General features: G+C 47.9%; 2 protein-coding genes across 2 annotated transcripts in view; both read left to right on the top strand.

Moving 5' to 3' along the window:
• The window catches only part of SNX2 (sorting nexin 2), a 36953-nt gene extending 33364 nt beyond the window's left edge, over window positions 1-3589 (top strand). Inside the window, exons 13-15 of the mRNA XM_077340325.1 lie at window positions 884-964; window positions 1056-1127; window positions 3093-3589. Coding sequence (XP_077196440.1) covers window positions 884-964; window positions 1056-1127; window positions 3093-3143 — 204 coding nt within the window. The 3' untranslated portion in view covers window positions 3144-3589. The remainder of the gene's footprint in view (window positions 1-883; window positions 965-1055; window positions 1128-3092) is intronic.
• Window positions 3590-5778: 2189 nt separating this feature from the next.
• On the top strand, window positions 5779-12849 carry LOC143838630 (polyisoprenoid diphosphate/phosphate phosphohydrolase PLPP6-like). The gene is made up of 3 exons (XM_077340324.1): window positions 5779-6639; window positions 8197-8602; window positions 9869-12849. Exons 2-3 carry the CDS (start codon window positions 8383-8385, stop codon window positions 10261-10263), a joined length of 615 nt encoding a protein of 204 aa, XP_077196439.1. The 5' UTR covers window positions 5779-6639; window positions 8197-8382; the 3' UTR covers window positions 10264-12849.
• The last annotated feature ends 2229 nt before the right edge of the window (window positions 12850-15078 follow it).

The following is a 15078-nucleotide window of genomic DNA, read 5'->3' as shown; positions in this document are numbered from 1 at the left end:
GAAATAGCCCTCTCCAGGGCAAGTCCTCTGGGCTACCAGAGTCTAGTTTTTAAGGTGCTACCAGAGTCTAGATTTTGAGTGCAGACCAGCGCAGCTCCCTTCCGAAACAACAATAAAAACAATAAAAATAATGACAAAAATACAAATAATAACATAAAAAATAAGACCATAAATTTATATATTCTACCCTTTTCGGTTGGCTCGGTTTAGTTAACGTCTGAGAAAAACAGTGTTATAGATACAGCAGTTCAACGATTAAATTAGGTTTTGTAATTACTTAAGTTATTAAATTATCCTGAAACCACCTATTTTATAGCTTCAGACCTTCTCATGGCGGGATGATGTTAGTCTGGATGGGAGAGCCAGCTTGTTGTCATGGTTAGGAACACCGACTGTTTGAGTCCCCGCTCCCCCACATGCAGCCAGCTGGGTCACCTTGGGCTAGTCACAGTCCTAATAGAGTTGTTCTCACAGAGCAGATCTGTCAGAGCTCTCTCAGCCCCACCTCCCTCACAGGGTATCTGTTCTGGGGAGAGGAAGAGAAGGCAATTGTCATCTGCTTTGAGGCTCTTTCTGGTGGAGCAAAGCGGCATATAAGAGCCAGCTTTGCTTCTGTGAAGGACTAGGTGGATTTTCGAGTAGGGAGGCCAGCATTATCATGGGGTTATTCCTGGCCTCAAGGCCCTCTGGAACTCTTTAAGATATCAGAGGTCCAAGATCTCCCTAAGGAAGAGTATTCCAGCAGGCCGTTCCACCAGATCCCATTATTGGGTTGATTTTTGGCTTCTGGAATAGGGAATTACATTGAATGGAGCCCGTGTTCTCCTGTTGCGAACAGCAGAATGTTTCTCAAAGTAAGAGTTCTCGTTTTGCTTTTCCTTAGTGGGAATCGAAGGTTCAACAAGGAGAGCGGGATTTTGAACAAATCTCCAAAACCATACGCAAAGAAGTAGGAAGATTCGAGGCACGTATACATTTTCGCTCCCCTTGATTGCTGGCTTGCGGCGAATGCGTTTGTATTGTCGGTGACCGTTTTCTTGCTTTCACCCAAACAGAAAGAACGCGTGAGAGATTTCAAAACCGTTATAATCAAGTATTTGGAATCGTTAGTACAAACACAACAGCAGGTAAGCTAGGTTTTTCAGCTCTTTGTCAGTCGTGTAAGTCGCAGTATATTTTCAATTTAGGGATGAATGACAGAACCCTAAGTTAACAGATAAAAATTCACAACGTAGCAGGACTGGACTTGTGTGTGTGGGGGGGGGGGGGGCTAGAGAGCTGGCATGGTGTCGGACTAGGACTGCCTTTCTCAACTTTTATTTATTCGATTTTTAGCCTGCCTTATAAAACCCAGTGAAACCCCATAAAACACAAAACTCCTGCAAAAAGATGGCTAAAACCTGTTCCTCTTCCCATAGCCAATCCCTGAGGGAGGTCTCAGAATGGTACAGGACAGCCTGGGGGGGCTAGATCCTGGACTCAAGCATAGACCTGGTGGAAGAGGTCTGTGGAACTTTGGCAGCTCTGTCAGGACCCTCGGCTCTCCCGGGAGCTCATTTCATCAGGTTGGGGCTAGCACTGAAAAGGCCCTGACCTGGATTGAGGCTCTGGGGCTCGGGACCTCTAAAACAGTGGTCCCCAACCTTTTTATCACCGGGGACCACTCAACGCCTTTTACTGAGGCCCGGTGGGGGGGGTAGTTTACTCCTCTACTCTCAGCCACTGCCCTAACGCTCTCTGATTGCCATGGTAATGTGTAAACATCCCTTCAAAATAAGATACAGACACGCCACAACAATGAAGTATGTTGTAAAGGGCTGGGGGGGGGGGAGAAGGCATCCTTCGGGGCCCACCTCCAATTAGTCGAAGGACCACATGTGGTCCGCGGCCCACAGGTTGGGGATCGCTACTCTAAAAGATTAGCTGTCCCAGAGGGCACATAAAAATAATCTGAAATAATGTGGAGGAGAATACCGCCCCCTGTTGGAGGCCACAGGGGAGTTGTGGTTCCAGAAGGAGCACAGCCATTGAAGGGCCGTCCCTGAATCCCAGCCCCGGTGAGGCGGTGGCCCCAATAACTCATGGTCGACCACATCTAATGCGGACGGCCGATTAAGCATCGCCAATATGGCCAAACTGCCACAATTCATCTGGTGTCGGAGATCATCCTCCAGGACGACCAACATCTGCTCCACCCTGTGGCCAGGATGGAAGCCTGACTGGTGTGGATTGAGCACTGAAGCTTCCTCCAACTATGCCAGGAGCTGGTCTGCCATGGCACTCCTCCGCCAGGGGTGTGGGTGAGGCCAGTGTGAGCCCTGGGGAACGTCAAAGCAGACCCCTCTCCTCCCCTCCCCTCCACTACAGCCTGGAGACCGGATTCGAAACCCAACACAAAAATATAATTTAGAACAATTGCTGGAGCATTTTAAGTATCTATATGAAATTAGGTTTTTAACTGTTGTGCATTGTTCATTGTGTTTTAAACCCATGCACATTTGGGCTTTTATGTCGTTAACTGCCTCGTCGGACAGCTTAATAATCAGTCAATACAATAAAAATAAGAAAATGAATCAGTTATAAGTTAAATTGGGTTTGGAAGTTATATTGCAAAACGGCCTCCTCTTTACAGATAAGTATTTCGGAGGGTGGGGGGATTAGTTGGTGTCGGGTTGGGTCGGTTGGCTGGATGCAAAGTCATAGCTTAAACAGCTTAAACAGTTCCGCAGGGCCTGCAAAAAGGAGCTCCCCCACCAGGCATTTGGCCGAGACCAGATGTAATCAACAGCGACCAAGGGCCCCTGCTCCCCCCCTCCACCCCCACCCCCCCCTCAGAATCCCATCAACAAGCCCTGGACCTGTTTGTATTACTATATTGTTCACTGTTATACTGTGTTGTTATTTGGTTACAATTATCAGTTATCAGTTATACATGTTTTTACAGACTGTTTTATGTATGGTTCTCTATAATGTAAACCGCCCTGAGCCTCCGGGCAGGGCGGTATAGAAGTATGATAAATAAATAATAATAAATAAATAGGATCGTGTGCACTTAAAACTGACCTCTTTCTTTCCCCCCCTCCCTTCCTAAGCTGATAAAATATTGGGAGGCGTTCCTACCAGAAGCCAAAGCCATAGCTTAGGAAGAAGACTTGTCTCACGTACGAAGACTCTCTCTCCGGGTGTTTGTCCTGACCGAGCGAAACTCCACAGCGAAATCCACTTTAAAATCATCCAAATAAAACCACTATATATTTTATGACTTGTGGCTTTTTATATACGGCAGCGTCCAATCTCCCTCCCCCCCCCCCATGGCTGCATGTCCTGCCCCCCCTCCGCAGGGGCCTGTGGCATGACATTCCGCAATACTTGCTGAATCGAACACGATCGTGTCTTAATATTTGCACTGGGAGGTGCGATGCAAAGCCAGAAAGTTATTTTTGTTCTTTCCAGTCTCTTGTCTGTTCTGTCGACCTGATCTTTATGAAGCAAAAATGGCATTTATTAATGTTCACATTACACATTCCTGTACATAATCGAGATTTTTGTGATTACAATAATAAAGGGATGTACCTTGTGAAACATTTAACCGTTTCTCGTTTTCTTCCTTCCCTCCCTGGTAATTAATTTAAGCAGGCTTGTACCTCTCAGGAGTCGGGTCAGTTACATCCACCGAGACTAGACTTTGCATGTTTTTAAAATGTGATTGAGTTTTCTAAAAAAAAATCCAAGGATTTGAATGTCAGATCTGTGATTTTTCAGAAATTCATATGGGGAGCCCTGTTAGTCTGAAGCGGCAGAATGAAGGTCGGTCTAGATCTGACTTTCTCAACCAGGGTTGGCCTTGGAAGGGTTTTCCAAATGCGTGGGAGTTGATTTATTTTTAATATATTTTTTAAAATGTGTTAAACATTGGGTGGTATGACCATATATGGTCATCTTCACCCGCCCTCCTCCCAAAATAGTCAATAACAGGCCAGGAGGGGTTGGGAAGGGGAGGGGCCCCAGGTGGGCGTGTCCACAGCTCGGCTTCCCAACCATATTCTGCTTGATCGCGTCAACTCTGGGGTTTCTTGAAACCTGAACAATAGTTTCAGGGATTTCTCACTGGTAAAAATGTTGAGGAAGGCAGACTTGGAATGTATAGACTGGTAAGTTCCATTCCCTTCCAATGTATCTGGCAGGGTGTGGAAGCACACAAGAGCTTACAGCTTGAATACAACTTTGCTGGTCTTAAAGGTACCTCTGGTCTCAAACTTCGTTCTGTGATTTTGGAAGGAACAATTCAGCAGCTCTAGTATTGCTCACGCGCAGTTCTTTTTTTGTTGAAAGGAAACCATCAAAAAATTCTGTATCAAAACATACAGAGTCCTACATACAAATATACTTATTATTGTATGGCTGGGCTACACACAAGAAGCATGTAATATAGAATATGGAGCAAAGTATGTACAATGCTTATGCAGACTGACTGGACAACCCCCCTAAACATTAATATTGGAGTTTTCCATCCACTGAGTTGCAGTCGGGGAGAGTACAAACGGCTCTGTCACATCTCCCTAGAAAGCATGACCCTCACGTTCCCATGCCAGTTATAAAATAGCTTGGTGGGCTGCACCACGGTTGCATTCGGGACCTGGTATTTTGCCCCATTGAAACAAGAGGTCTGCTTAGCTACCAAAGCTTCTGGGTGTTTGCTACTCCTTCCCCATTTGGTATCATTTGCAAATATAATGAGGATTCATCTAGATCGTTGATAAAAATGTAGTGAAGTACTAGACCCAGCAACCACTACTCACCTCTCCCCAATCCGATAAAACAATAGGCTTTAGGCGTACCGTATATACTCGAGTATAAGCCAACTTTTCCAGCAAATTTTTAATACTGAAAAAGACCCCCTAGGCTTATACTCAAGTAAGGGTCCCCACTTACCTGTTATTGTTGATGCCATATTGTTTTTGTGGACCCTCTTTTCCACTTACAGAGCTAGCTTACTGTTTTTCTTTGAAATAAGTATTCAAAAACATTTAACCTAAGGATCCCTCAATTAATGTAACTTTATTGTTATTTTTGAAATTCACCAGTAGCTGCTGCATTTCCCGCCCTAGGCTTATACTCGAGTCAATAAGTTTGCCCAGTTTTTTTGTGGCAAAATTAGGTGCCATTGGCTTATGCTCAAGTATATGCGGGTAGATATTCCTGTTTTGTAACAGGTGTACTCAGCCTGTGCGTTAAAAAGTGTCTTCAACTCAGCTTTCCCATTTGCTCACACGGGTCTGTGCGGAATCTGGGCTGAGAGTCATCCACCCCGCCTTCTGCCTTCTTCTCTTCCTGAACCACTTCAGGGGCAGCTATGCAAAGAACTTCAGGACCCATGTGTGTGTTTGCACAGGTAGGGCTCTGTGCCCGTGTTTGGTAGCGCATAGGACAATGATATATGCTTTGACAGGGAACTAGGACAGGAGGGCGATAATAAAAACAAGATCTACGAGGAGCCATGATTGTTCAAAATACGCTTTTTCCTCAGGCAGGGTACCACAAAGCAGTGGATCCTGAAACTTTGTGGGGCGTGAGTTGGGATGCCAGCCTCCAGGTAGGACCTGGGGATCCCCTGAAATTACAGACGACAGAGCTCAGTTCCCCTGGAGAAAATGAATGGATGCTTTGGAGGGTGAGCGTCATAGCATTCTACCCCACGGAGGGTAGAATGTACTACAAGTACAACGATATAGGCTGGATATCAGGGGGAGAAAATTCACAGTCAGAGTAGCTCAGCAGTGGAATAGGCTGCCTAAGGAGGTGGTGAGCTCCCCCTCACTGGCAGTCTTCAAGCAAAGGTTGGATACACACTTTTCTTGGATGCTTTAGGATGCTTAGGGCTGATCCTGCGTTGAGCAGGGGGTCGGACTAGATGGCCTGTATGGCCCCTTCCAACTCTATGATTCTAGGTCCTTCCCCAGTCAGGATGCCATCCTCCAGGCAGGACCTGGGGATCCCCAGGAATTGCAGCTCATCTCCAGGTGACGGAGAAAATGGTTGCTTTGGAGAGAGGACTTTATGGCCTTGTACCCCACTGACATCCCCGCCCTCCCCCAACTCCACCCCCAAATCTCCAGGAATTTCCCAACCTTGATTTGGCAGAAAACGCCTCCCCCAGCCAGAGCCCAAGGGGGGTCTGGCAGCCCTAGACAGGAGACACTTGTGGTGTCAAAACACCTTAAGCCCGTCTTGCGCTCCGGTCTGCGTTCCCTGGGGTATAAATAGACTTACATGACCTAAATCCGTGGTATTATCTTTTTAAATATGGTCCTGCCGGTGCTTACAGGCAGCGACTCCAGGACTTCTTGTGGGCGAAACCGGGATGAGAAAGGCCATCTCTCTTTAACGCTGATCACAGCCAGGACCGGCGCTGGGCCCCTCCGAGACTGACCGAACCTTCCTTCCCTGGTTACTACCTTCATGCAGAGATATCATGAGGAGTGAACTAACATTACTGGAGACCCAAAGGCAGGTTCATAAGAAGAATCGCAGGACAGCAGATATTTAACAGCAGCCATCCCCGGAGAGGACGTCCGACTGCAGCTGCTGAGCTAGAAGACTTCTGGGGAAAAGCACAGAATCGGGCAGGTGCCGTAAAAGGTACTGTAACACTCCTGACAGGGCTATACCACACATTGCACGCCCCTCTCTCGCTTTCCTTGGCCCCAGCAAACCGGTAGGTGTCGGAATGCAGGTGCTTGGCTGAATCCATGGCAGGTGGGGAGAATTCCAAGGTAGCTAAGCTCGAGTACCGGATGAAAAGGGGGAAAGTTTAGCAGGGGGCAGGAGGCCTCTGTGTGTATTGGGGGGGGGGACCATACAGAAGGGAATGCAGTTTGGCCAATTGCCCGTGTATTTGTACCCATCATCGGAGGTAGGGAATTGGACAAGATTATTTCAATTGCAGTCCAAGCAGGTAAGAGGTGAGGATTGATCTTTCAGAGCTAAAGTTAGAAAAGTGAGGATAGGCCTTGTGACCCTCCCCCCAGCATACCGTGTAGTGGGGGGGGGCATTTTTGTGTTGGCAGAGTTCAAATACGTCAAGGCTGTGCAGCACTAGATGCTTAAAAGAATAAAATAGTTTTATTGAGAAGAGAAATTTCAAAAGAGAGGAGATAGTACTTAACGGTCTAACTGACTGGTGTTCTGAAGGGCATCAGGGAGGAAGTGTGCTCAAAGGAACAGGAAGTCTCTAATTGAGCCAATCAAGACACTGAAGGGGATTATTTGAAAATGCCAGGAAGTTCCTGATCTAACTATGCTAAAAACAGATGTCCTCTGATGCCCCCTGCTGGATACTCTTTGTGTGTTCTCAAATCATGCACACTACTGATCTTGCAGTTTCCACCACTTGGGAATGACTCAGAACCAGAGGAATGGAATATTTATTCATTTGTTTACTCCGTTCTTCTCCCAAATGGGGACCCCAAAGTGGCTTGCAATGTTTCTCCCCCTTTCTCTGTTTTATCCCACCCTGTGAGGTAGGTTAGGCTTAGGGTTGCCAGATCTGGGTTGGGATTTAACTAGAGATTTTGGGGGTGGAGACGGAGGAGGGCAGGATTTGCGGAAGGGAAGGACTTCAATGAGTCCATCTTCCTCAGGAGCCATTTTCTCCAGGCAAACGGATCTCTGTTGCCTAAGGATCAGTTGTCATCCCAGATCTCCAGCCACCACCTGGAGGATTATGACCAGGCCAAGGTCACCCTGTGAGTTTCAAGGAGCAGAGTAGAAATTTGAACCCTGGTCTCCCAGCCCTGGTCTAACCCAGGAGTTCTCAATCCAGGGACCCGTGGCCCTTCCCCCCTGCCTTAATATACTTGGCTGCAAACTAGGGAACTGGCCACCTCTGCCTGGGGGGCTTGATGGGTGCAAAATCAAAGGGGGAAGTTGTTTGTAATTGTGGTATGGAGGGTCCGGGCTGTTTTAAAGCCGTTCATCATACTGGGAGTTTTTATGTGCAGACCCCGGAATGCAACGTGGTGTCAGAAGTAGGGGAGAAACGCTCTGGCCTGAACCGAAGGCCTTTTCCTTGCTAGAATCAGAAGACGAAGCACAGACGGCAGCGGAGAGGAGGGAGCTTAGTCAAAATGGAGATGTTAGACGCAGGTGCCTCCTGCAGGTGAGCAAGCATGGCTGACCTCCTTGCCTGTCTCATAGGTCACCGCTGTGACACCCAACCTGAAGAGCAGCCAAGGACTGAATCGGAGCATCCGGGTGGAATTGCCGCTGCGTCAGAGGGAGTCGTGCCCGGAAACCTCATCTCTTCGCAAGGGCCCTGCCTCAAGGGCCCTGCTCCTCCCCCTGTAGGCTTCACCCCAAGAGGCCCGCACCAACCCATCTTTTATGGCGCATCTCTTTCGGTCCTTCCTGGCCATCGACCGCTGGGCCTCCAAAGAGCTGTGGCTGTGTGCTAGAGAGAGCTCGGTTTGGGCTGGTGGCCGCCCGCTCATGAAAATCATAGAGTTCTCGGCACACGGTGTCCCTTGGCTAGCCGGCATGTTGGGTGGCCTCTACTTAAATCGTAATCCAGGAGTCCGAGAGCTGCTCATCAACATGCTCTTTGGTAAGACCGCCTCGTCCCTTCTATCCCTGATGCAGCCGTCTTCTCTATCATCCGTTAAGAGAGTTTCAGAGGGTAGCCGTGTTAATCTGCAGCAGAACAATTGGATCCAAGGCCAGTAGCACCCTGGATAATCCGGGGCCAGCTACGATTTTGATGCACAAGTGTGCATTATCAGTAGTGTACCAAGGGGTCAGATGTGGCTGTGCACCCGTTTATTTAAAATGCCCACCAAGTGGCAGCACATGGCACAGAAGATGAGAATAGATGGGGGTCTGGTGCAGTTGGTTATGGTCCAGCTAGAACCTAGTTTGAGTCTAGTGGTGCCTTTAAGACTAGTTTGGTTCTAGGTTTTCTTTCGTGTGCACGCCCACTTCTTCAGTTACAAAAAAATGGAAACTTCCAGTCTGCCATGTAGGTGAGCCGTAAATCAGCATACAGAGTAATGAAAACGTTCTACCGATTCAAGGGCCAAGCAGGAATAACAATCTTAGTTTATATGGTCAAAAATCAGTGAAATGAATCCAACGTTAATTAAAACCAGAATTAATTAGAAAACAACACACACTTATAATAACTTGCTATGTAAAGAGGTAAGTTTGTAATATCTGCTCCACTTAATATTTCTGGTAAGGCCTTGGAGGAGGAGCTGATCTCATGGCTTAAGTGCCACTCAGCGTTTAACGGCAACTCAGGGTGGCTGTCCCGCCCCTGAGGGCTCCTCCTCCAATTGGCTTGCTTGTCTGTCCAGCAGCTAGCCAATCACCTTCCGTCCCCCACCCCTGACCACCCCTCCTCCTTCCACTTCCCTCCGAGGCTTGGAGGCTGCAGATCCCTGCTGCATGAGAGCTGCCCCTGCTGGTGAGTTCCCTTCCTGTGGGCCTCCAGCCTGCAGCCTTTCCAGGACCTGGGGGGAGGGGGAGGCCATCTGCAGAGTTCTCCACATGCACCCCAATCTAGCACCTGTTGTATTCTTGACTGCAATAGACTTTGTCCCTAGTTATGTATATTTGCCATGGAGAAAGTTAGACGCTACTTATATTTTTAAAATCTATTTTCCCTTATTTTTCTATTCTCCTTTTTTCCTATCTTTGTTTTTCTTTTTCATCGTCTGTTAGATTTTATCTTTCCCTTTTCTGCAGTCCCTGTAAGTCCAGTGAATCCCATGGGTTAAGGAGGGAAGGACTCCTTTTAGGATTGCCCCGTTAGTCTCCTGTGGCTGATGACGGTGCTCGTTCAAAACCTCTTTTATCGCTTTGACCCCCCCAGCTCTGGTGCTCGACCTCGTTTTGGTGGGCCTCCTGAAAGGGCTGGTGAGAAGGAAGCGCCCGAGCTACAATGACATGGACATGTTTATCACCCTCTTCGTGGACAAATTTTCCTTCCCGTCGGGCCACGCCACCCGCGTCGCGATGGTCTCCCGGTTCGTCTTCCACCGTCTCACCCTGGCTGCTCCTCTGCAAGTCCTGGTGGTCCTCTGGGCCTTCATGGTGGGGCTTTCCCGAGTGATGCTGGGCAGGCACAACCTGACGGACGTGCTCTTTGGGTATGTCATAGGCTGTGTGGAGTACAGCGTGGTGGAGCATTTCTGGTTGTCTCCGATCACCGCCCCGTCTCTGTTCGCCACCTGGCGAGCACCCAAGTGTTTGCTGCACAACCTGTAAAAATCGCTCAAGTTTCGCCGGGCAGCAGGCCTTCTCGACGGGCTGAACACGACTCATCCCAAGAGGCGTTTTGACCCAGAAAACCTCTTTGGCGTTACCTTGTTCTCTGAATGGACAGAGAGCAGCCGATACAATGGCCCAAGCCATCCAGTAGTAGAACTGGACACAGGGATGCTGAGGCCCACTTGTCTCCTGTTCTGTACGGACTGGGCACTTTGACACACACGAAATAATGCCCTTCCGATCTGCTTCAGTGCCCGGATGTGGCCTGGGCCTGGCGTCTCTGAGGGATTCTGCATACATCCCCCAAAGGGCAATTCCGCTCAGCTGGTTCCAACAGGCTGGTGGTCCCTGGCCTGCAAGAGGTGCGCCTGGTCTCAGCCAGGGCTGTTTTGGTCCTGGCCCATACCTGGTGGAGATACGGGCCCTGTAGGAACTGTGATTAAATTTTAGATTTATTAAAATAGTAGCAAAAAAGCCCATTGCATCTCAAAATACAACGGGCGCTAGATCCCGCCCTGGGCAGGCCAGCTGGGGCCTGGAGAGGCCTGGGCGGGCATTTTCAGGATGGTGGGGGGAAGTGGAGGTGGGGAGTGTCTCGCCCTCTCTCCCGCCCCCGCAGCACCGCTGAGGTTGCAATAGGGGCTGCTCAGGGCGGAGGTGAGTGCTGGCGAGGGCTCTCTCCCTCTCCTCCTCCACCCCCACTCCCATGGGGCCCACAGTCCCAGGCTCTATGACCTCCAGCTCCCACTCACCAAGCTGGCACTTCTTCCGTATGAAAGAAGTTGGAGGGGGATGCGGCCAGGGGCGGGACACCCTTCCTGAGTGGCTGTTTGTTGGACAGCCAATCAGGGATAGGACAGCAATCAGGGATGGGACAACCTACCTGATTGGTAAGCGATGAGTCCCAACTCCTCCCAGCACCCCCTTCCTGTTTTATTTATGTGTTCAGATCAGATGGCTCCAAGCCAGCTACAAAACCCACACAATTTACCGAACCATAATCCAGCAAAGCAGTATACAAATGTCCAACAATAAAAAGACTTATAAATCAGTTCTACAGGGCCTGCAAAAAGGAGCTTCTTCCATCAGGCACTCGATTTGAGGCCGGGCTGCCAGTAACATCTAACACACACTGGAAATACTCTCCCTGTAATACCAGGTTCTGACCTCCATCAAGGGAGGACCACGTGGGAGAAGCTTGTAAGGATCTGGATATAATTTCAGAATTGTATTGTTTGAACCTGGATTGTTTAACCTGATGCACACCGCCCTGAGACGGCTGGGCTGAGAAGGGCTCCTTATCAACCAATCAAATTATATATAAAATAGAAGTAAATTTGCAAGTAGACTGGAAGTACATTCTTCCGTGTGTGTCAAAGCGCCCGTTGTTTTGACCCCCCGTGGATTTGGGCCCAGTAGATATGCCTCTTGAAAGTGTCTGCCCTGAATTTCATGCCCCCCTCTAAGATGCCACCAGACTTTAGCTCTTCGACTGCAGAACTTTAATGGCAAATCCAGGTGCCTGCTGTGCAAACATTGTTTTAGGAGTGCTTCAACTGAAATTACATCTTTACCTTAACACTTGCCTGTCTTTAGAGTTATACCCTTCTAGCCTGTTGAGAGCCAGCTTGGGGTAGAGTTTAAGAGCAAGGGCTTCTAGTCTGGCAGGCTGGGTTTGTTTCCCCACTCCTCCACATGCAGCCAGCCGGGTGACCCTGGCCTAGTCACAGTCCTGTTAGAGCTGTTCTGACCGAGCAGGAATATCAGGGCTCTCTCAGCCTCCCCTCCCTCACAGGATGTCTGTTGTGGGGAGAGGAAAATGAAGGCAACTGTAAGTCGCTTTGAGATTCCTGGTAGGCAAAAGCGGCATATAAACACCAACTCTTCTTCTTGAATTCAGTGGATTTAGAAAGGGTATAAATCTGCCTATTCGTTGACAACAGTAGGGATAGAAAAGTATAACTGTTTTAAATTGCTCTGAGAGTGTGCAGGTATAAAGGGCCAACTTGGTGTTGTGCTTAAGAGGCGGCGGCTTCTAATCTGGCGAACCAAGTTTGATTCCCCACTCCTATACATGCAGCCAGCTGGGTGACCTTGGGCTAGTCACAGTCCTGCTAGAGCTGTTCTCACAGAGCAGTCCTGCCAGGGCTCTCTCAGCTCCACCTCCCTCAGAGGGTGTCTGTTGTAGGGACAGGGAGGGAATGCAATTGTCAGCCGCTTTGAGACTCCTTTGGGTAGTGAGAAGTGGGGGTAGTCTGCTTTGAAAACAAACAGCTAGAATGTAGCCATCCAACAAATCAGCAATTCCATGTAACACAGAGGACGGTTGCCAATTTTTGTACTTCCCTAAATTAAGGGAGTTTCTTTTGGCAAGGAGCATAGCCTGTCTGATTAAGATTCACCTTAGTGACTATATTAAACAATATTTTGATTTTCTACTTGCCTAAAATGTTTCTCCCCCCCTACTTTTCAATTTACAATGTTTGGCCATCTTGTCGAACTTTTGGGAATGAGAACTAATCACCAGGAGACAGAAATGCATTCACCTGGGGAAAATGGGAAGGAGGGTTCTGTGGCATTCATGAAGGAGGGAGGTGACTTTAACCTGGGTCTGGGGAGGGTGGGTTTTTTTTTTAAAGGGGAGTGACCTCTGTGGGGTATAATGCCATTGTCTGCAGGGGAACTGATCTCTGTAGGCTGGAAATCAGGGGTCATACCAGCAGATCTCTAGGTTCCCCTTGCAGGTTGGTATTGTAGTTAAGAGGAGAGGCCTCTTGAGAACTGGGTTTGATTCCCCACTCTTCCACATGCAGCCAGTGACCTGGCTAGAGTTCTGTTAGAGCTGTCCTCACAGAGCAGTTTTGTCAGAGCTCTCTCAGCCCCATCTACCTCACAGGGTGTCTGTTGTGATGCTTTGAGACTCCTTTGGGTAGTAAGAAGCTGGGTATAAAAACTCTTCCTCTTTATTGACCTTCCCTGTGGCAAGTACCAGGGTTGCCAGCCTCCAGGTGGGGCATGGAGATTTACAATTGATCTCTAGACTATACAGCAGTCAGTTCCCCTGGAGAAAATGGCTACTTTGGAAGCTGAACTGCAAGGCACTGTCCCTTGATGAGGTCCTTTCCCACCCCATGTTACCTGAAAAAGTCCTGTCTCCTGAATTTATGATGGAGGAATTAGCAATGTGAGAGAGGGGGTAATGAGCAGGACACCCCACCAGCGTATAAGAAGTTTCTTGTCGAAATCTTAGGCTGAGGCTGCTCTTAAAAATTAATAAAAAGGATTTTTGATTTAAACAAATAAAAAGTTCTTTAACATCAAGGCACACAACTAATCTAAATGCATACACACAATGAAAAGCAAAGAGGTGATTGGACATGAGAGAGGCTAAGTTTTGGGTCAAGGAAAGTTTATAGTTACTGCCTGATGAGAACAGAAGCACCAGCCCACCAGGAAGTTGGATTTCATGCCAGGAAGGGCCAAACATATGAACAAAGATGGCTTGTCCCTGTTCTCTTTTTATAGCAAATTTTATTCCTTGTGTTATAGGGCAGGGGTAGCCAACCTGTGGTCCCTCCAGATGTCCATGGATTACAATTCCCATGAGCCCCTGCCAGCATTTGCTGGCAGGGGCTTATGGGAATTGTAGTCCATGAACATTTGGAGGACCACAGGTTGACTACCCCTGGTATAGGGCACAGGGCACAGATCCTGTGACAATGTCTGTCAGGATTAATTGAACAATGTCAAAGATACAGGGTTTGTTAATGACAATGAAGCCTTGATGAGCTTCATTCTGGAGAACTCCAGAGCTGATGCAATGCTTCAGTGGCCCTGCATAATAATTGGGAGGGGGTGTCCAGGTGTGGCAAATCCTCTTTTAATGGGTATTAAAGACAGATGGAAGCTGCCAGAAGGATGACTTCACTGGGAAGAGAGATTAAGGTGAAACAATACAGGGTCCTCATGAGGAGTAGCCACTGGCCAGGTGTTGCCCTACTCCGTTATTTCCCCCACTTGGAGTTTGCAGAGAGATTGTTGGTGTAACTATGTGTGAATGACAAAAGAAAAAGGACAATACATTTATTAGTTAAGCATCGAAAGAAATAGTAAAATGTATATAATGATCAAAAGACCTTAAAAAAACATACATTAAATTCATATACAAGCGCAGTTTTTAAACAGAAAATAATGGAAGATATTCAAGAAGCAATAGAGGTAAGCATGTTAAATCACAATGCACTTAAGAATCTCTCAGGTTACAATGAGATATAATTCTAGCACATGGAAGCATGGCTGTTTTGTAAACGCTCAAGGCATAAATGAACGACAAAAGGGTGTATCCCCCAACCTTAGGGAGACGCGAAGATAGCCAAGCAGCAGATGGCTGGCAGGTCAGCCCAAATTTGCAGGATAGTTTTGTAGGTCTGTTGCAGCCGAAACAAAAGAGAACAGTTATCTCTCTTTCCCAGACTAGAATGCAAATAATCAGATATGTGAAATAAATGCGAGACTATGCCTGAACAAACACATAGAAGGGAAAAATAGTAACCAGGCAATGTGAAAAAAGGCAGTAACATTCAGATTTGTATGCCACCCTTTCCCAAAGCCTCAGGCCGCGTATACAATAAAATAGATAAACAGGTAATTGGGAGCACCTTGTCGCTCCTCTTAGATGTACAAATCAGCAGCAAATGGTCCTTCTAAGCAAGGTAGGTTCAGTTTTTGAATGCCTGCATCACTTAGGGTAGAGCCTCTTGTGGCACAGAGTGGTAAGGCAGCAGACATGCAGTCTGAAAGCTCTGCCCATGA

The sequence above is a fragment of the Paroedura picta genome, chromosome 5, assembly GCF_049243985.1.
Source record: "Paroedura picta isolate Pp20150507F chromosome 5, Ppicta_v3.0, whole genome shotgun sequence".
NCBI lineage: Eukaryota > Metazoa > Chordata > Lepidosauria > Squamata > Gekkonidae > Paroedura > Paroedura picta.
The sequence above is the reverse complement of the archived record's forward strand: the minus strand, read 5'-3'. Positions and strand labels throughout refer to the sequence as shown.

Bases quoted from the DNA above. Each gene is read 5' to 3' on its own strand.
- LOC143838630 (XM_077340324.1), top strand. From the start codon at position 8,383: ATGGCGCATCTCTTTCGGTCCTTCCTGGCCATCGACCGCTGGGCCTCC. The intron at 8,603-9,868 runs GTAAGACCGCCT...TGACCCCCCCAG, and splicing joins GCTCATCAACATGCTCTTTG to CTCTGGTGCTCGACCTCGTT.